The sequence below is a fragment of the Girardinichthys multiradiatus genome, chromosome 18, assembly GCF_021462225.1.
Source record: "Girardinichthys multiradiatus isolate DD_20200921_A chromosome 18, DD_fGirMul_XY1, whole genome shotgun sequence".
In the NCBI taxonomy this organism is placed as follows: Eukaryota; Metazoa; Chordata; class Actinopteri; order Cyprinodontiformes; family Goodeidae; genus Girardinichthys; species Girardinichthys multiradiatus.
The window spans coordinates 39,557,970-39,579,303 of NC_061810.1; the positions used below are offsets into that span (position 1 = coordinate 39,557,970).

At 37.9% G+C, this 21,334-nt stretch overlaps 1 protein-coding gene across 6 annotated transcripts in view; it reads right to left on the minus strand.

Moving 5' to 3' along the window:
- LOC124883754 (muscleblind-like protein 1) overlaps positions 1-21,334 on the minus strand; it is a 105,902-nt gene that overhangs the window by 55,724 nt on the left and 28,844 nt on the right. For all 6 annotated transcript variants that reach the window (XM_047391033.1, XM_047391036.1, XM_047391037.1 and 3 more), the window contains exon 2: positions 19,001-19,942. In XM_047391033.1, coding sequence (XP_047246989.1) covers positions 19,001-19,174 — 174 coding nt within the window. In that variant the 5' untranslated portion in view covers positions 19,175-19,942. The remainder of the gene's footprint in view (positions 1-19,000; positions 19,943-21,334) is intronic.

The following is a 21,334-nucleotide window of genomic DNA, read 5'->3' on the forward strand; positions in this document are numbered from 1 at the left end:
TTTAAAGAATGAAGATAATCCAAGTGCAGAAATAAAAAGATGGAGTTGTCCTTGTAAATGAACAAAAGCTGAAAGTCTAGCAGCTGCCTTTGATTTATGCTGTGATCTTTCACAGACAAACACACAAGTGTTTCCAAAGTGAAAATAAACACAGTTGGGATGCTACTCTCTGTAAACTGTTTGTGAAGGCAAACAACACACAGCTACTTAGAAATGCAAAAAAAAAATGATTAATGTGGGCTCTTTGACATAATGACCTTTGAAGAGATTTGGTATCAAATGGCATTTTTTCCCAATACCTTCCTGATGAAATGAGTCAGGATCCCATGCCTTTTGTCAGCATGCTGGAATGTATAATTGAGTTCAACTTCTGATGAATCATGCTGGTAAGGCAGATAATCACAAGATTACACCCTGAAGCTTCCAAGAAACAAAGAGGAAAAAAAGAAATGCTAGAGTAGGCTTCTTCTCTTACATGGACACATCAACACAAGCACATGCATTCAAACTCCCCTTCAACAAAGGATGTCATCATATTTGCATCAGCAACTAGTGTCATTGCCTTGAGGATGAAGCTAATAAGAGAGGATTAGCATTTGTTACTTCATAAAGGAGTGGCAGTTCAAGCACATGAGAATTTACTTCTTTCTGTAACAACTCCTAAATACGATAACACATGTAGTTGTTTGTATGACCTGCGATATAAAAATGGACAAGCTGCAATATTGGCTATTTCTGAGTGAAAGACAACATCACACCACTAATTACTATTGCATAACATGGTATATAAGGTAATTTGGGACACAGAATATGATTTTTACAATTTTCTCAACAATTCCTGGTTCCATTTAAAATAAAACTGATGCAAAGACAGACAAAAATAAATACATTGCATTAGGCAGAGGCAAATACAACTGCAAAATAGATTCTCACAATGAGGTCAGCAACAGACAGCCCTCTAATAGCCGTAATTCAGAATATCCTGTCACAGGAGGGGATGAGCCAAGGAAAAAGTCCCACCTGCTGAGCTGCCTGTAGGTGCAGAGTGTCCACTCTGGATGGCTAACCAAGACTGGTGTGCTGTGTGCAGGTATAGGAGATTTACATGGAATAATGGCCTTGAGTTTAAACAAAAATGTATAATTGTTTAAATGTATTAATATAATTAAATGATTCTGCACCAAATATGCCAGATTTGTCTTTCTTCTAAACAAAGGGAAGGTGTGTCAGACAGCCATCTCTGGTTTACAAGGAATGAGAAAATGTCCAGTGAGAAGCAGTTGTATGGACAAAAATGTCTTGTTGATGTCAGAAGTCAGAGGATAATGGGCAGACAAGTTTGACGGGCTTGATATTTTCTTGCCATGTTTTGATTGCCTTAGTACCAATTTAGCATTGTTTAAGCACCACAGCCTACCTGAGTATTGCTACCGACCAAACTACATCCATTGATAACCATGGTTACCGATCTTCTGATGACTACATTTAACAAGTTAATGCACCATATCAGAAATCATCTCAATCTTGTCTCCTTAACACACCAATGACTTTAATGTGTTCCAATGGCCTACATAGTCATCATTTCTCAATTTAATAGAGCACTTTTGGGTTGTGGTGGAAACGTGCATTATTTATGTAACAAATCTGGAGCAACTTTACGATGCTATCATGTCCATATGGAAAAAATCTCTGCTAAAACAAATTCCGATATTAAAGTACTGTGGCTCAAAAGGCCCACAGGGGTACTATAAAGATGTAGCTAATAAAGCGGTCTTTGAGTGTAAGATAATATGGCAAAAAAGGAGACTCATTCCCAACCTCAAGCCCAACTAAAAAAGATGAAAGTGGCTGAAAAGAAAATTTCCATCAGAACCTCATCCTCCTGACAGTGAAAAAAAAATCTAAACAAACAAGCACTGTGTTATGCTTCCAAAACAACACGAGAGGCAAACCGGAGAGGAAAAAACTGATTCTGACTCACTTAAAGGTTATGGATATATGGTATTTTCTTAGCACAATACATCATGTAGAGATGTATGACACGAGAGTGTCTTAATTCCCTCCCACACACACATACAGTGTGCGACAGAGCAGAGGGCCATTACCCCCCTTCGCTACGCAGTGTCTTCCGGCAGCACACTCTTCCACATTGATCCACATCGATCACCCTCGGCTTGTACCACTTCAGCAAAGAGCAGGGGATCAGTGGTCAGGGTTATCACCTTCCCTTAGGCTTCTAACACTATGCCTGTTGTTTAAGTCCCTCCAAAATCCAGTTAAACTGACTTTTAAGACAAGTGAAAATATTTTTAATTTGAATAATTTCCTGCTGAAGAAACAAAGGCCTGTATATCCATTAGATCACACATGCTCAGTTAATATCTTGCACAGTTTACACTCTGATGCTATAAGGAAAGCAAGCTGTCGAACAGTTCCTGTACAACGCAGCTGCAGTTGCCATTTCAGCTGAGCCTGAGACTCCTGTAATCCAGTTAGAGCCTTGTGAGGAATCACAATGACCAACAGCAAGCCCTTCAACAAGCACTATAACAATAAAAGGGATATTACAGACATTATTCAATCCTGAATATTTCCAGCTGACGAGTGACACAATTCCCATTCAATTCCACACCCATCCCCTCATGTTATTACTTCTCTCAATCCATACCCTGTCCATCAGCAATCCCTTCCTCGCCATCTGACCATCACTGTCCGAGATTCACTACTGGGTGTCTATGCACTCATCCATCACTCTTTTAGTGTCAATCACCCCTATTGCTGACCATTTTTGTTCAAATGTGTTCTTAATCCACATGGATGAGGCATCCCTCTTGCCTGTCTTTAAAGGGATTGTAGTCTGTGCCTTATATCATTTGTCATAATCTAATTACAGACAGGCATTTCTGTAAACAGCATCAGATCATATTGTCTTTCCAAAGTCGGACTTGCCTTTGCCGCAGCTTTGCATGCAGGGGCACGTGGATATATAAAGTTGTGTAATTTAGGGTTGGTTTATCAGCTTTTTTTAAATTGACATTGGGGTGAGAAGAATAAAAATGCTGAAACCGGACAAAAACATCCACTTCATAATAGTCACGGAGGATCAATATTGGATGGAAAGAAAGTTCTGCTAAACAGTGTGGTTTTATGTTGATTAGCACTCCTTTAAAGCTCTATCATATTGTCAACGTATCACTTTCCAATGTTTTTTTTCTATTAAAAACCTTTTCTCTTTGGCCTCTACACTTGATCCTTCGTATGTCTACCTGGACCAACTAATGTCCTATCTCTGAGCAGAGTAAATAAAGCTGAAACGAGGTATCCGAGTTCTTTTCATAAGCGTGATAAATATCCCACTTCTTCACTTGCGACTGATGGGTCTCAAGGACAAGATTTAATGAAGCTCTTATCCAACTCTGATTCTTTTCTAATTAAAGGAGTGAGTGATGGGTGCAACGACTACAGTCATGAATGCATGTTTATGCCTGTGGGGGGGTGGAAGACACTAACGGAGAACACAACCCTTGTTGGTTTCCCTCCCTTGAGAACTGAAGTCACGTGGCAGAACACGTTACACATTTAACATAAAATGCTGTCGAATGTAACAAAGTAGGATGCATCTGTTGTAAATAAACTTTTAGGTTCATTAGCCAGGCTGTACCTGGTCAGTTATTAAAGATTGTAGCAAATGCACCAAAGTTTTCAAAACCAACTATATACGTGTTGTAAAGCATTGCAATGTGATCTGATGAAGACATTTTTAAATGATTGGTAACCAGAGTCCAAATCCTAATACCTCCTGTTAGTCTAATTTTATTGTCAGCCACAACCTTAACACAACTATTAAAAAAGAAACTCCAGCTTGGTCCACACACAATTAACAAAAACTGCATTCAAATATGTTACGAGGTGACTACTTATCAACGAAGCTGGCTTTAGTCTAGCACTTCAGCAAACTGATCGACATGGAAGAAAAAATCATCATTAAGGACAAGACATGAGTTTATTGTTTGTTGCTGTATGCGTGGAGCCAGATATTTGCTTAAAAACAAAATGCTAACCTGCTGTTCGAGAAAAAATATAAGTTACTGTCAGGAAGGACGAATACTACAGGAACACTATCAGTGAATGAGGTAAGCAAGACACAATCAACATAGTTATCTAGACCATCTAACACTTATATATTGTTTTATTTTAGGGTACTTTAAAGCTATAAACCTAATGTCTAACACTTTAGCACTGGACAAGACAAAGTAGTAGAATGCTGAATGACCAGTGCTGATTCATAACTTTTCTTTTGACTTCCATGTGCAAATTGATTTGGCCATAAGACTAATTTTATGGAACCTTTAACAAAAAGTTGAACCCCAACAATTAATGAGTGAGTCAAAAAGTTGTAAACTGAGGAAATGCAAGTAAGAACAAAGCAGAACAACTGCAAGGACCGAGGTCAAATAATTCACATTGAAAGAAAATAAGGCAGCATTAGAAAAGGTAGACCACAAATGCAAAGTCAGTGATGAGTTGGGACATGTTGTAAAATGCTTCATGATATGTAATGTGATATATGTCACAAAATCCATAGATACAATTTTATGATTAAGTTTTGAGTTTTACCATGAGGCAACTGCATTGCACTGTGGAATAACATAACTTTACAGGTTTCTATTGAAAATGCTTAAGCTTCTTGCTATTGCCAGAGATCCCTCAATTTGCATAGATAAACACTGATCATACTAGTAGCTTATACAAATTAGTCAAACTCTTTTCTTCTTGTAGTTGGGAAGAAAATTCCTCCAAATTCAGTCAGCTGCACCACAATCACACCAACCTCAAATTAGCCTCTGTCTACAGTGTATAATTCTAATTTTTGAAAAAAAAAACACCTAGGGAAGATATGAAAATGGTTCATTAGATGAGAATACTATTTGGAGTGAGATGCAGAGGCCTTTATGAGACCTGCATTAATAATTTTGTCTCGCACAGGTATGTTTTTTGCAATGGGAGTGGGCACATTTGAAAACCTTTCTGCTTTACAGAGAACATTTTCCAGGAAAATGTCACATTTTGTATTCAATTTTACAGCTGTCTGATATCTATGATGTGAGATACAGGCTGTTCACTGAAAAAAACGTCTTTCTTATTTCAAGATTTCCCTTTAAACTCGTTCCTGAAAAAAACCCTGAAGGAATTTATCTGTGATGTAACCTTACACGTGCATACATAATCAGTTTAAAAAGAATGTGATTAAAAACACAGCTTGCCTGTTGCTTATTTTGCTTCTTGTTTTAGTCTACAAAACCATTACAATAATACCAATTCCCCTTCTAACCTGATCCAAAAAGGAATAATAACCCATGACTCCTTGTGACTTCTTCACTTTGCTGAGCTTTATCTTAGTATCTGCCGTTTACAGAAGAAGGTTTATGTGTTTATTCTGTTCAAAGTTCTTCAGGTTGAAAGTGGATGATTACACACCAGAAAGTTGAATTCACTCTGCCTAAGTTTCAGAATTCAGATAAGAACAATTGTATTGTAAAATTGCACTCTGCCTAACAAAGAAAGGAGGAATGCAGAAGGGGTAGTCAACACTATCCAGGATGAATAATGTTAAGCTGCTCTAAGCTTCTTCATTACTTTTTGCTGAAATCTTTTTACACCTTATGTTGTCCAGAGTCTTATTTAAATGTTTATTTTGCTGTCTTAGATTTTGACGAATTGTGAGCTTTAACATCAATAAGAGGATCATGAAGAGAAAGAAGAGGGTGGAAGGGGAGACAGAAGCTCGGGAAGATATGGAAGCTCATGGAGACCAGAGAAGTTATTTCATAAAATGGGGAATGGTGAGAGAGACAGACAAAAAGGGACCGATCCACCTATCGCTAAATAGATATTCTCCTCAGATCAGCAACAACAGCAGGACTGCAATAGCAATGAGACATCACAACTTCAGCCTGTCTAAACCTCTAAGGTCCTTCAGCTTTGTGAGGAAGAGCAGAGAGATTAGTCATATTGAGCGAAGGTTTTAGATGAACAGAGCAAAGTGAAGGATACTAAAAGGTGGGGAAAGGATGACTGCATATGGCAGCAGGCTACTTCTCAATGCCCTTGTATACTTTTTGGTGCTGGTGTTGTCGTGTCACATCTCTATGCTGATACAGCATATCTAAAGATGGATGTGTGTGAGTCTATGCTGATGCAGCTTATCCACAAATGGATGTAGAAATGATGGCGTCTCTAAGGACACAGAGACATTTAGAGGATATGCCTTAGACAACGTTAATAACTGCTGGTGATGTTTTCACTGGTTACTTCACAGCAACATGCTAATAAATGTCTGTTTACATGAGGTAATGTGCATAATAAAATGGATGAACTATTTGAAATATTATATTCTGTTTTGTTCCTCAAAAAGTATATCCTTTATATGGATTTGTACAAAGCTGTATGATTTTAGCAGAGCAGCCATGTAAAAAGCACATAGTAGAAACTACTTTTCATTATGACTGTTAAGAAAAAAAGATGAAAAGCACAATTGATCAACTTTTGCTTGTAGCTCGGAAACACAACATATACCTAGATTTATTAACTTAATCTTTATTTTGCCCCTCTTAAATATCAAAGCAAGTGTTTGCTTAGAAACTGTTGGGACCCAGCCATGGATTTCAACATTAAACTCCAGTACGGACTCTTCTGGAACTTTCAAAATAAATTGCATTTAACTGACTTCCAGCAAATGAGGAAATGGGGGCTAGCAGCAGACTTCCCATGATGCCACTGTCTGAATAAGAGCACCCCTTCTCCAACAAGCCGACCTCTTTCCACTGCTCCTCTGCGGACCAGGATAGGGGAGGCCCAGCGCGCTAATGTCTCTTTGCTGGCAAAAAGACATAACTCTTCAACTGGATCCAAGAGTATTTTAAGAAATTGTGTGAATTCATTCCATATATGTGCAGAGTTTTGCTGTTCAATGATGTCAGAGCTTGTCTCACACCTTTCTATTTTGTCCTAATATCATCGCTTTACTGGGCTGGTATTCACAGGACAACCCTTAACAGACCGAAATATTATTTGATAAAATATTAAAATATTAATATTAAATAATATTCTCAGATTCATAATCCCAACATTGGTATCCTTGGGTGGACATTATCATGAACAGCTTGCACTGTACATAAATGCGAATGAATAAACCACAACTGCACATTATTGATGTACCAAGCTTAAAACCAGCTGTCACTGGTCTCAGTAGGACTCAAAACATCAGAGTTCTAACATCAGATGTCACTGATTATATTTAAGAGAACATTATAACTTGTGACATCCAGGAGTTAACAAATTTAGACTTGTGTCAAAATTAATAACTCCAGTACCTTTGTGCTAGTAACAATCAACTCTGCTACATAGGCAAAATTTTAGATGTTCTGACTCAGTCTGGTTTCTTCTGTGTAAGCAATAACTTGAGACTTGGTTTAACTTCAGTTAACCTCACTGTCCAGACAGTTGCTGCACATCTGTATCCAGAGGCTGTGTTTTGTGTACGACCACAATCTGAAACTGAATTAACTTTGCAGTTAATTTTAGTATCTGACCTAATATTGATGCATGTATCCATTCAGGAACTTCATAGTTTGTTTTATGTTTTGAAACAACAGGATTTATTGCCAGATTAAAGTCCATATTTAATCTAATCCACCCTGCCATAAAGGGGAGAGGTATCAAAAGTGAAATTGCAATTATTACCCTCAGGAGGTGTAGCAATTTTCTTTTTCCTTTGCATTTTTAAACACAATTCCCTTAAAGGTTAAGAGTAGTGTCTAATCACTAGCTCTTCCCGAGAAAGGTGAAGAATTAATGCTAAAATCACAAATATCCTTAGAGAAAGGAGTAGCATTGTAACACTTAGAGCATAGTATTGTCACAAGTCACAGGTTGAATGATCAACTTCTGCGCCCATTTTATAATCATACAAATGTTTCCAATATATGTATAGTCAAATATACAAATATACTTCATCCCATTCTTCGGAACTAAAAGGGGGATGTTGGGACCCAGCCATGGATTTCAACATTAAACTCCAGTACGGACTCTTCTGGAACTTTCAAAATAAATTGCATTTAACTGACTTCCAGCAACTGAGGAAAGGGGGGTAGCAGCAGACTTCCCATAATGCCACTGTCTGAATAAGAGCACCCCTCTCCAACAAGCCAAACTCTTTCCACTGCTCCTCTGTCCAGAGTCTTATTTAAATGTTTATTTTGCTGTCTTAGATTTTGACGAATTGTGAGCTTTAACATCAATAAGAGGATCATGAAGTGAAAGAAGAGGGTGGAATGACAGTCAGTATTGCAATTTAAAAAAGTTATTTTTATAACTTGATAATTATTATCAATAGAAGAAAAACTACTTTTTACTTCAATCCAGCCTTTATATGGTTGAATAAATCACCTACAAGGATGCCTCAAACATTTTGAATCTGCAAATAGACATTTAATCTGCAAAACATCAACAAATCTTTTTAAGATTTGCTCTTGCAGTTTTGAGAGCCAAAGCTTGCACAAAAAAATCATTTTGAAATTGTTGCATGTTCCTTATGTTACATTTCAGCAGGTGTGTAGATTGAGTGGCATGGACAATTGCAATCTGATGCAAAAACAGACCACATTGAACACACCTGCACCTCACAATGGGTGTATTTGCACCAGCATATATGTACTGCTATTTGCTTTGTGAATTAGACCCACTAATTTTATAGTAACATTTGGAATGTGCTATCAGAACAATAGATAAAGAATAAGATGGAAAATATTTTTCCTAAATGTCAGCCAGGGAAAAAAAGAGACTGAAAAAAACAAAACTTTCCACAAAATCTGATGAAATGCTATAAAAGATCAAAATCACCATGAGTAAAATAAAAATGAAAGTGGCTGATATGCCTGGAAGAGAGGAAAAAAGAAGAGATCATTGGGGTTTTGGATAGGTTGAGTAAAAATAAATTAAGAAAAGTAATGAGAGGAAAAAGGATGAGAGCGGGAGCATGACAGTGGAATACAGATACAGGAGATTAACTCAGTTTGAGTGTTTTCCTTACAAAGAGTTCTTATCCATTATATTGCATCCCTCTGTGCAGAGCATGCACACATTCATACTCACACATACTCCTGCTGGGGCTCTCATTTCAGTAGCATTGCATCGCCTATACATTACATTACCTCTTCTGTTTGCTTTCGCATCTCTCTCTCCATCTCTGTGCACTCACACCTTCCTTATTTCTATGCTGTCTTTGAACATTTAAAGCATACTGTATCTGTAGGCCACCAAACATTCAGAGATAAAACGTTATTTATTGCCGTTGCGACTTACATCATCACTATGACAATACATATGGGTAGAATGCACTAAATTATAAACAAAATTTTTAATGGAAGTAAATTTTGAGTGAGTTTTCATCAAAAACGAAGTAACTTGCGTGCCATGTGATGTGAATTTAGGCCAACAAGAAAAAAAAAAACTGTGGTAAACAATTAACAAGAACCTGTATGGTAAAAGGTGCACAACATTAAAAAATAATTGATTATATACAAAAACCATATTTGGAGAAGTGTAGCAGTGATGCTTCAGAAGGTTTTCTTATGTTTGTTCACAGGGTCTTTTCTTCTAGTTCGCACTCTCTCCTTCGACCCAAATGAATATCTCGAAATAGGAAAAATGCCTGCACTCACATCAAAACACTGTTTCTACACTGCTGTTTGACTGATCTTTCTAAACATAGTATTTATTTATTTATTTAATTATTAATAGACAGCTAGGAATGTACCACTTTTAAAATACTGATGAACAAGATTTGATTGTGCACAACTGCACACATGTACTGTTATATAAATACTTGTTTGGATGGTGCTTGTTTTAGATTACATCAGAGCTAATTATTCATAACAAGAGGTTATTTATCATTCATTTGAACAGCCCAGAGCTAAATAGTACAGGTCCAACGTCTATGTACTTTGATACATAGTTTGTTATGATGTTTGTGTGAAAATGATCTATCTGTCATAGGATATTTTGCATAAATCCTTCTTAAATTCATACCCATCACTGGGTTGTTTCAAACCCGCTTTGACAACTGACAATTTCAAGTAATTTTCTATTTCTAAGGAAATGAAGTTATGTGACTTTATTGAATATTATCTACCAGAAAGAGTTCATGCAAAGGAATTTTGGTTTGATCAGGGGATACGTCTTCCGTCTCTCATAAGAGTCCAACTGGAGATCACATCTACGGAAACATGTAACAAATGTCGCAAGAAAAAAAAAAAAACAGCACCTACAAATAGGAAGAACCTTAAAATCCAGATTAATATATTGTGCACTGTCTGAAAAAGAGTGAACGCTGAAGCTTCAATTTATATATTCAACTAATACAAGCATGTATAAAGTAGAGGTAGGCATGGACTAAATCCTGGATTCATACAGCGTCATTCTCCAGTCCGCACCCGCCCTTCACCGCCATTTGTTCTAAAGGCCCAGGTAAAAATCAGCAATGAGGCAAACTGACCCCTGGGTCAAATCAATGTCTCTCAATAACTGTTGTTAAGAATGTGATGTGCTGCTTTTTCACAAGATCTGATGTGAATTGAGGCAAAAAAAAAAAAAAAAAAAAAAGATCGAACTATGTCAGTTTTATTGATTATATTAATTTAATGTGCAAGTTTCCCTAATGTTCTATGGATGAACAAGAACAAATTAAGGGAAATATGTAATGCAAGCTGATTTTAACATTTCACTTGTAATTTAATTGAATATCATTCTAAAACATTCCGAGCAAACAAAAAAGAAAAGTAATAAACACTCCTCAGTATTAAGGAAATATAAGCAAAACACACAGCACTGTAAGGAAATAAGATTGTCGGAATATTACATTCCCATGTGAATAACAGCACAAACTGAATTAGAGCATAATACAGCAAATAAGTTATCTCATACCTCCAAGCCCCTCCAAAAAGACAAATAGATAAGGTTTACCTTAACATTATACATTCTACAAATCTTTTCCACCTTGCTGCGGAGCTGGTCTGAAGAATTTAGTAAAATGGATTTCAATCCTGTCAGACTCATAAATGAAAACACAAAGAAAGGATATTAGAAGTTTATTTATATAAATTTTTCTTTGGCGCTCAGACCCCAGGAGAGAGTATTTTTATAGGATTAAGTAGGGATGTCTTCCCCCCGGGATCCAACTGGTGGTGGAGTGGAGGCCTGAAGAATCTGGTTGTTGAGAGTCCAGAAGGAGTGGATGGGGAGAAGGTGGGTCAAAGCTCAGCGGAAGAGCGAGAATCTTGCCGATGAGGATCTTTAAAGCGAAGCCTTGGAGATGATTGGCTGAAGAGGAGGTGCGGACCCGACGCTGATTAGATGGGCGGACACGCATGGTGAAGCCATTGGGCCGGCTGAGGTAGGAGGGAGTCTTCCGGATTGAATTTTCGTCAAAACTTCATTTTACATTTAAAAAATGACAAATTTAATAACCTTTTTTTCTTTTTCTAGCCTTGATTTAGAGCTGTAGGACCATGTTGAATTCCTTTAAAATTAACAATTACAAACCATGACATTCATGCGGCAGAAAAAAAAAAAGTCTTATTATTACAAACCCAAAAGAACATAAAAGCCCAGTACAGAATATTTTTGATTCACTTTCAAAGGTTTCTCATCACAGCCTAAAATTGTGGGTTTATTGTATTATGTCAGCCTAAACACTAACAGCTTGATTTTTTCATCATTTCAGTCAAACCAGTTGATGCTCTTGCTGTTTATAACAACGTGGTCAATAGAATATCCAAAACTTAACACAAATTACACATTAATTCTGCACACAAATCCGAATGCTTGTATTTTGAAAAAATATATATATTTTACTTTGAACTTTAAAACTTAGAAATTTAGAATAAAGGTACAGACAAGTCTTACTAAATAAAAAAGTTTAAATAGTTTTAATGGCATTTTTACTTCTCCTGTCATCTGTGATCAGACTGATGACTGAAACATAATAAGTTTTATTAAAGAATGTCTTAAAGAAATATTGGCTCAAGGATTTGAATACAAAGAGATGAAAATAGTAAAAAAGCGTTTCTATTAGCCATTCATTAGTCCTCCCTTCTTTTGTACATTGCATTGGCTATGAAAGGAACGTGGTATGACAAATTCTTAGGAATAGAAAGCCACGTCTACCAGCCTCCACCCCTTTACGCTTTTTTTTCTTTAAACAACCTCCTGGTTGTCCTTTCCTTATCCCCTTCCCCTCTCTTCTAGCCAGATATGCATTATGAATTTATGTACAGATAAAGCATATCTATCATTCTGTCATGAAGGCAAGGAAGGGGGGTAGACTGTGGAATGCCCTGGCACAGAGAGCAGGGAAGGGCTCTGTGCAAAGTGCTATGCTTCCGCGCACATTCCCTGCTGTGTCTGCTCCTGCCCTCTCGGATTCGGCATGCCTGACTGTTTTCATGGACCATATTATGCCCCAGCAACCACACTTATCCATTCCTGTCATACCTTGTACCAGCCATGCCCACCCTTGTCAATGGAGCACCAGCCAAACAGCCAATAACACAGTGCCTAGACTAACAAGAAATCCAGCCGCAGGTATAAACCCAGGTAAGCAACAGCTTGAGCTGCTTGACTGACTGCCAGCACTGGTCTCCTGTTACACTGAATAACACCTACTTGCCAATCAGATAGGAGACACATTACAGAATGTGTGCAGACCGTGGAAGAATGAACTATCAGATACCATCAAAAAACACTGAGCTTACTGAACTAAATCACAGCAATCACTTTAGTGATATTGCTGTGCCAAAAACATATATATAAACGTTAGGAATTATAATAAAAATTACTGAATTTTGAAAACATGCTAGAGAATGGGGAGGAGGTTTACTTTACTTCAGGACGATGAGAATGGTTTACATATTCATTGTTTTAAATCCAGACCTAAATCCAATTGAGAATTTGTGACAAGACCTCAAAATTTGCTGTTCAAAAACGATGTAAATCCAACGTGGCTGGGGTTAATCTATTTTACAAATATTAAACAAATATGTGTTAAATTAGGGGGCAAAAATACTGTACATTTGCAAGCAGAAATTTTAATTGTAAAGAGTTGGAACATATTGTCATCATACATTATATATGGTTGCTCATCACAGTGTACACCTATATGCATATTTACATTTGTTCAAATTCTGAAGGTTTTTCACTTATTTTTTGATAAAAACTAAAGATATTCAATGGTCCTTACTCATCCTCCGAGTCACTCATTTGCAAAAGAAAAAAAGATGATTTTTTTGTCCCAAGTTAAAAATGTATTTCTCAAATGTAGAGAATGGTATGTTGACTGAAGTACTGTGGGACAGAGCCAAGATCTGACTGAGCCCACTGAAAGTAGATGAAACGTAGCTAAACAAGTGATCGAATATAAACTGAGAGTTAGCGTAGATTCACTATTAAATGCAGTGAAATACAACCAGATTTTGAAAAATAAATTTCAAGCTGTTTCTCAAGAAGCTGGATATAAAAGTGTTATTTCTCGGTAGAGCCAATATGAAAGCTATGCCAAGGCTTTAACACTCTACTAAGCTGAACATTGACAAAAAAAATTTGGATAGATGTCAGATCAGCAAAACAGTTCAAAAGTTTCACCCTATGATTTAAGCTTTTTTCTGGAAAAATGGGAATAAATATCACCTCCAAAAGAACCAAAAGGCTCCTATTATTGTGCTTTGCAACATATTCACTCTCATTGGCTTTTTACCTGTTTTGTTACATTCCATTGCTTATTTTATTTGATTAATCTGTACAAATTAGTCTAACCTGAAAACTGACATGTGCATATGTATCCGCCCCCATTGCTATGAAGCTTCTAAAACATTGTGGTACAAACAGTCACATAATTAGTGTAATTAGTGTAATGAATAATGAAAGTAGTCCAACTGTGTTCAATCTAAAACCCTGTTTACACAACTACAATCCACTGAAAACTAGATTTTTGCCCTGTTTCTGTTAACACATTTTTATGCCAACATTTTAATTACAACTGCTGTTCACACGGCAACATTAGAGACGTGAAAATAGTGTAATTTAAAACAGTCAGCAGCACAAGTAAGTACTCTGCAATCCCCCATTGTTATTGTTAATATCGACGTCTTCTTTGGATTTTAAACTTGTTGGCAGCTGTTATGCTGTGTGCATGTGCAATAATATCTACTGATTTCAGTCATACTGCACATTAGCCAGGGCTTCCCCATAAGAAAGATTAGATTTTTCCCCTCTACATGACAACTGAGACTGAGGCATTTCAACCCCTTACACTCTGAAACCGGTTCTCAAATTCTGCTATTTTCAGAATAAATGTGCATCATTGTCATATAGAAGAGCAGTAGAAATGCAACAAAACTTTTTAGTTTTCTCCAGAAGAAGTTGTCATGTAAACAGGGCCTAAGTGTCACATGATATGTCAGCATAAACACCTTTTCTGAAAGGCTCCAAAAGCTGCAACACCACTAAGCAAGAGGCATCACACCATGAAGACCATGGAGCTCTCCAAACAAGTCATGGACAAAGTTGTTGAGAAGTACAAGTCAGGGTGGAGTTAAAAAAATACATCCAAATTTTAGAGCACCATCAAATCCATCATCTTCAAATGGAGAACACATGGAACCACAACAAACCTGCCAAAAGTGGGTCTACCACCAAAACTCACAGACTGGGAAAGAAGGGCATTAATCAAAGAGGCAGCACAGAGACCAAAGGTAACCCTTAAGGAGTTAGTGTTAAAAATAGGACGGAACGTTTTAAGTTTGCCAGAAGGCTTGTGGGCGACTCTCCTAATGTATAGAGGAAGGTCCTCTGGTCAGAGGAGACTAAAATTAAACTTTTTGGCCACCAAGGAAAACTCATTGTCTGGTACAAACCCTATATATCCCTTCACAGCAAGACCATCATCCTCCCAGTGAAACATGGTGGTGGCAGCACCATGCTGTGGGGATGTTTTAAGCAGCAGAGACTGGAAACTGGTCAAGCTGAGGCAAAGATGGAGGATGCTAAAGACAGGGATATTCTTAACAAAACGTATCAGTCTACCTCTGATTTGAGACTGGAATGGAGGTTCGCCTTACAGCAGGACAATGACCCGAAGTATACTGCTAAAGCAACACTTGTGGTTTAAGAGGAAACTGTTAAATGAATGAAATGATGGGGAGTTCCCCCCTATTGGCATGAAAATGCCAGGGGGGTGAATAATTTTGCAAGGCACTGCTAAAAAAAGATGCTTTATTGCCAAAGGGACCTGTACTCACTGCTGTCAGTGTAGGGTCCACAAACATGTACTTTTTTGTAATAATTTGTAATATTAATACAAAAACACATTCTAACAAATTAGTTTAGTTTGGTTTATGTGGTTGAGTGGGGCAAGTTGTAACGCAGACTTAATTGTAGCACAGAGTGGATGAAGAGGAGTATACTACCAGGCATTTTGAGACCTTTTCTAAAGAAGATATCATATTTCCAGACTTGCAGAAATTTGTGGAAAAAAAGTGTCATAGCCAAAATATAATTTTTTTTGCTCTACTGGTTTCTCAGAAGATGTACACAGCTCAGAAAAACATAATGATCATTATATAAGCATTAGCAGAACTTCATCAAAATGTGCCAGTGAGGGATAAGTTGTAAGTGTTAAACAAATATGGTGTATAATTAACTATTCCTTACAGTTATTTCTTTATTGAATTAGAGATCTAAAAGCAAAATGAAACAGTAAAGTGAGGAGGAAGGAAATTAGTAGATGAAGGCACAATTATTAAAATAATAGACATGAATCGAAATGAAGGGAGCTTATTAAAAATTTATAACAATAAATTATTGAAAATGAATGTGTTTCATTGTGTACAGTTTATAGAGATGTGATTACACATATTGAGGAAAAGACAATGAATCAACAGATATGTGCAGTTTTACTCATGTCTTTATTGATAAATAAATTGTTAAAAAGAGACTAAATGAGAAGGTGAATAGAGAGCTTCAAAGAGTGTCCATCTATAGTCTGTATATTGAATTGTATTCTGTGAATTGTAAACTGAAACAATATTTTAGCAAACAATTCTGTCGAATTTCAGCAATGTTAAAAAAAATATTCACTCAGTGAAACACGAGTTACTTGTTCATTTGTAGTGAGTATGTTGATAATATAAAAATAATTGTACTACTTAAATATATTCCTCATTCATATTTAAAAACAGTTAGGTCATGCACCACTCTGACTTAAACACTGTACAATGTAGTATGGGAGTATATACAATATTTCCTGGATTGTCATTATTTTCACTAACTGCAGATGGAGAGCAAAGTGTTATAGGTTTATTGGCTTGTCCCATCACTTGGCTGAATGTGGTAATTCACATTGGTAATGGAATTTGTTCTTTTCATCAATGTTCAGGCAGTTGGGTGCCAAGGTGGGAGTGGTGTCAATAGGCCAACTTTTGTGCGTTTCAGTTTGGCTTAGGGATTGGCATGAAAATTGGCAAACACATGGGCTTTTGTCCGTTGACCCACTAAAACTTTGTGTATGACCAAAATGTTCACCAAATTCATTTGTTCACTATTTAAAAGTAGAGTTTGCATGCAAACACACACTTTAAGCAGAAGTGACATAGGCATTGTTACCAAGGCAAGTCCTTCTCAGTCATCAAAAATGAATAAAATACAGGACCCTCCACATTTATTGGCATGCATGCTAAAGATTTTGAAGAAACATAAAAAATAAATGCATATTTTATTGCAGTAGGATAATCTAACATGGCACATTTAGAAAAATCCAACCTTTAATTTGAAACATTTAATTTAAACGTTGAAAAAAAAAATCTCATGCTGAAAAACAATTGTTGTCAATAATGCCACTCGTGCTACACTTATTGGCATTCTTTAAATGTTTTAACAATCTTTAATTGTATTGGTAGATCGTCAGATCTTCAAAAGGAAAAACATAGGAGAACATGTCATTAAATCAGGACAGATGTGTATGTTGCTTTTCATTAGACAAGCTTCTACCCCTTTACATATCTACAGTCAGAGGAATAAAAAGCTTAACAGCTGAAACTGTAACAAACAAGGTTGGGAAAGGAACAAGAAAGTAAAGGAGGTAAAAATAATCTCCAAAGCTTACTGCTAGAAAGGTAGATTGGCATCAAGCGTCTTGGGGTTGAACATGTTTAGATAGCAACCACTTATTTTGAGGTTTTTCCAGTGGTCCTAATAATTGTGGAGGTGCTGGACATCTTGTAATACAAATGTTTTGGTTGTAAAACCCAATATAAACTTACATCAGTATCTCTTCTGTCAAACCTCTGACCCAACATCTGACAATACACTGCTGTATAACAATTTAACAGCATATAAACTGATTTTATATGAGGCTGCAGTGTTGGCATAAATAAAAGCTAGTATGAAATTCAATTCACTAGGAGTTATTATGAACTCAAACATTCACAGTCTATAATGTTCATAAACATTCTAATCAGACAGGCATTTGCCACACTTCATTGCATTTCTTGTCAAATCCCTTAATGTATTTTTATTTTTATTTTCTCCTTAACAGCTCAGTTCAGTCCACTCTGTTTTCCCCACCTCTCTCCATCTCCAATGCTGTTTGATTTTTTATTTTTCTTCTTCCCCGTCTGTGAGAGGAGCTGCATGGTGGGAGTGTGTTGTCTGAGTGCCAGGGCAAAAAATAGACAGAAAATTACAGAGACTTCTGAGAACGCCCCACCATGCAGCATGACCTCAAAATAACACAGACAAACATATAGTCACATAGAAATGTGAAATACACATTACGCTGTCCTACTTCCGGTTCAGCTCGTTGATGTGACGATCACACATAAGTGCCAACCAACAGTCCTACACTGTGTTTGAATTTATGTGCCTCTGGAGGAAAGTCTGAGTCTGATTCACAGATGTTAGTGCGATTACAGCCTCATCTCAGCTTACTATGACACACAAGCACACACCTAAAAGTAGTTACTGCTATATATTAGTTCCTTTGCCAAGATGTATCTTTGTCATAGCTATTTCCTTCACTGCCATGACTGATTTTCAACAGGAAAAGCTTTAAAAATTCTGCTTCACATGGAGAATTGCAACAAACAGTGCAACACCTCTTGATTGTGTCTACATTTTGTCACACATTACATCCACAAACCCTAAGGTTTTTTAATGATACTTTATTGTGATAGACCCACAGAAAGTAATGCATGATTGTGAAGTGGAAGGTTGAAGTTATATCTTTTTAAGTTTAACAAATTTATATGTCAAAGTGTGCCGTATGTTTGTATACAGCCCTCTTTACTCTGATAAACCTGAAGAAAAAATAATACAATGAACATGCCATCACCATGGTGAAACATGGTGGTGGCAGAATTATGCTGTTGGGATTATTTTTTTCAGATGTGACAGAAAAGGGGAATCTTGGAAGAAAACTTCCATAAACGTTCCCTTTGCAGGACAATGGCCCTATGCATGCAACCAGACCTACAATAGAATGGTTTAGATCAAAGCTAATTCACATGTTAAAACATTCCTGATAAGCCCAGACCAAATTTAATTGAGAATTGAAAATGGCAGAAAGGCAGTTCTGCAAAGCCTTAGCTGAATACAAATGCACTTCACACTTTGCAGATTTTTATTTTTTTTTATATTTTTAAAACCATATATCCTTTACTTTGTACTTCACAGTTATGTGCTTTGTGTTGGTCTATCACTTAATATTAAAATAAAGCACATTGAAGTTTGTGATTGTAATTTAGTGAAATAAAAAAAAAAGCTTACAGTATGAGCACTTTTCCAAGGCACTGTATCTAAACCCCTGACAAAGCTGATTTATAATGCAAACACCAGAAACAGAACCCAGTGGGAGTGATGAATGAGTATCACAGGTGTTTGTCACACTCACCTTGAGTGAGTCAAAACAAGCAATGACTCTGCCATTTTCCACTTGACAACTCTTGGCAGGGTGGGCGAACTTGCATTCGTTGTCCGGCCGCGAACACGTTCCTCTCTGAAATTCTCGACACACCTCCAGCGTCAGCCACTTCGTGTCCCGGATTGGTGTCACATTTACCGCCATTTCAGACCAGGCAAGAGGGGAAATTAGATATCCAGCAAAAGGAGCTGTGTGTAGGTTTGTATGTTTCTAATGAAACTCGTACAAATGATGACAAAGTATAAGGACATGAGAAAAAAACAGCTTTACTGGTTGTGCTCCAAGGTTGTCATCTGAAGGAAGTCTGTTAGGGCTCTGGCACTCCTAACACCTGCAGTCCATCCCAGTAGTCTGTTTGTGGCCTAAACAGGAGTAATTCAGAGCCCATCAACCTGGGCCTGTGTTGCTGATGACCATAGAGCTTTGTCTTGTAACCTCTCTCTTAACGCACACACACACACAACATCAGTTCTCTCAATTTGTCCCGCTTGTCAGCTGAACCGTCAGATGAGATGAACAGCAAAACACATTATCGATCAAGCTTGGCCAATGATGTAAGAACGCAGGGCAAGGTAAAGCAGCAGGAGGAGAGGAGGGCTGGTGGAGAGGACAGCAGTGAAACAATTTTCTTCCGCTCGTGGTAGCCGATAAAAGCTGTTTGCCTTCAATATCTGCTTCCTGAAAAGGGGGAAGTGTTTAGCCTCCACAGAGGAGACTTGAGTGGCATGGATGGTAGAAGGAGCAGGACATATAAAGGAGAGACTGGAGGTGTCAGTTGCACAGAGATGGCCTTAGCTGATGGAGCTGGCAGTCATGACAGCCCTGACGCTCTTGCTGGGGCCCAGCAGCTCCGACGAACGGCTTCAGAAGAGCCAAAAAGCCAGTAGGGTTAGCACATGAAGGCACTTCTCTCTGCGGAGAAGCACAGATGACCATCAGGGCTTAGCACATACTGAATAGATTCATGAATACACTTTCAGGAATGTTTTTAATACAGGTCCTTCTCAAAATATTAGCATATTGTGATAAAGTTCATTATTTTCCATAATGTAATGATGAAAATTTAACATTCATATATTTTAGATTCATAGCACACTAACTGAAATATTTCAGGTCTTTTATTGTCTTAATACGGATGATTTTGGCATACAGCTCATGAAAACCCAAAATTCCTATCTCACAAAATTAGCATATTTCATCCGACCAATAAAAGAAAAGTGTTTTTAATACAAAAAAACGTCAACCTTCAAATAATCATGTACAGTTATGCACTCAATACTTGGTCGGGACTCCTTTGGCAGAAACGACTGCTTCCATGCGGTGTGGCATGGAGGCAATCAGCCTGTGGCACTGCTGAGGTCTTATGGAGGCCCAGGATGCTTCGATAGCGGCCTTTAGCCCATCCAGAGTGTTGGGTCTTGAGTCTCTCAACGTTCTCTTCACAATATCCCACAGATTCTCTATGGGGTTCAGGTCAGGAGAGTTGGCAGGCCAATTGAGCACAGTGATACTATAGTCAGTAAACCATTCACAAGTGGTTTTGGCACTGTGAGCAGGTGCCAGGTTGTGCTGAAAAATGAAATCTTCATCTCCATAAAGCTTTTCAGCAGATGGAAGCAGGAAGTGCTCCAAAATCTCCTGATAGCTAGCTGCATTGTCCCTGCCCTTGATAAAACACAGTGGACCAACACCAGCAGCTGACACGGCACCCCAGACCATCACTGACTGTGGGTACTTGACACTGGACTTCTGGCATTTTGGCATTTCCTTCTCCCCAGTCTTCCTCCAGACTCTGGCACCTTGATTTCCGAATGACATGCAGAATTTGCTTTCATCCGAAAAAAGTACTTTGGACCACTGAGCAAAAGTCCTGTGCTGCTTCTCTGTAGCCCAGGTCTGGGGAATGCGGCACCTGTAGCCCATTTCCTGCACACGCCTGTGCACGGTGGCTCTGGATGTTTCTACTCCAGACTCAGTCCACTGCTTCCGCAGGTCCCCCAAGGTCTGGAATCGGCCCTTCTCCACAATCTTCCTCAGGGTCCGGTCACCTCTTCTCGTTGTGCAGCGTTTTCTGCCACACCTTTTCCATCCCTTCCCGCAGATTTCCCACTGAGGTGCCTTGATACAGCACTCTGGGAACAGCCTATTCGTTCAGAAATTTCTTTCTGTGTCTTACCCTCTTGCTTCAGGGTGTCAATAGTGGCCTTCTGGACAGCAGTCAGGTCGGCAGTCTTACTCATGATTGGGGTTTTGAGTGATGAACCAGGCTGGGAGTTTTAAAGGCCTCAGGAATCTTTTGCAGGT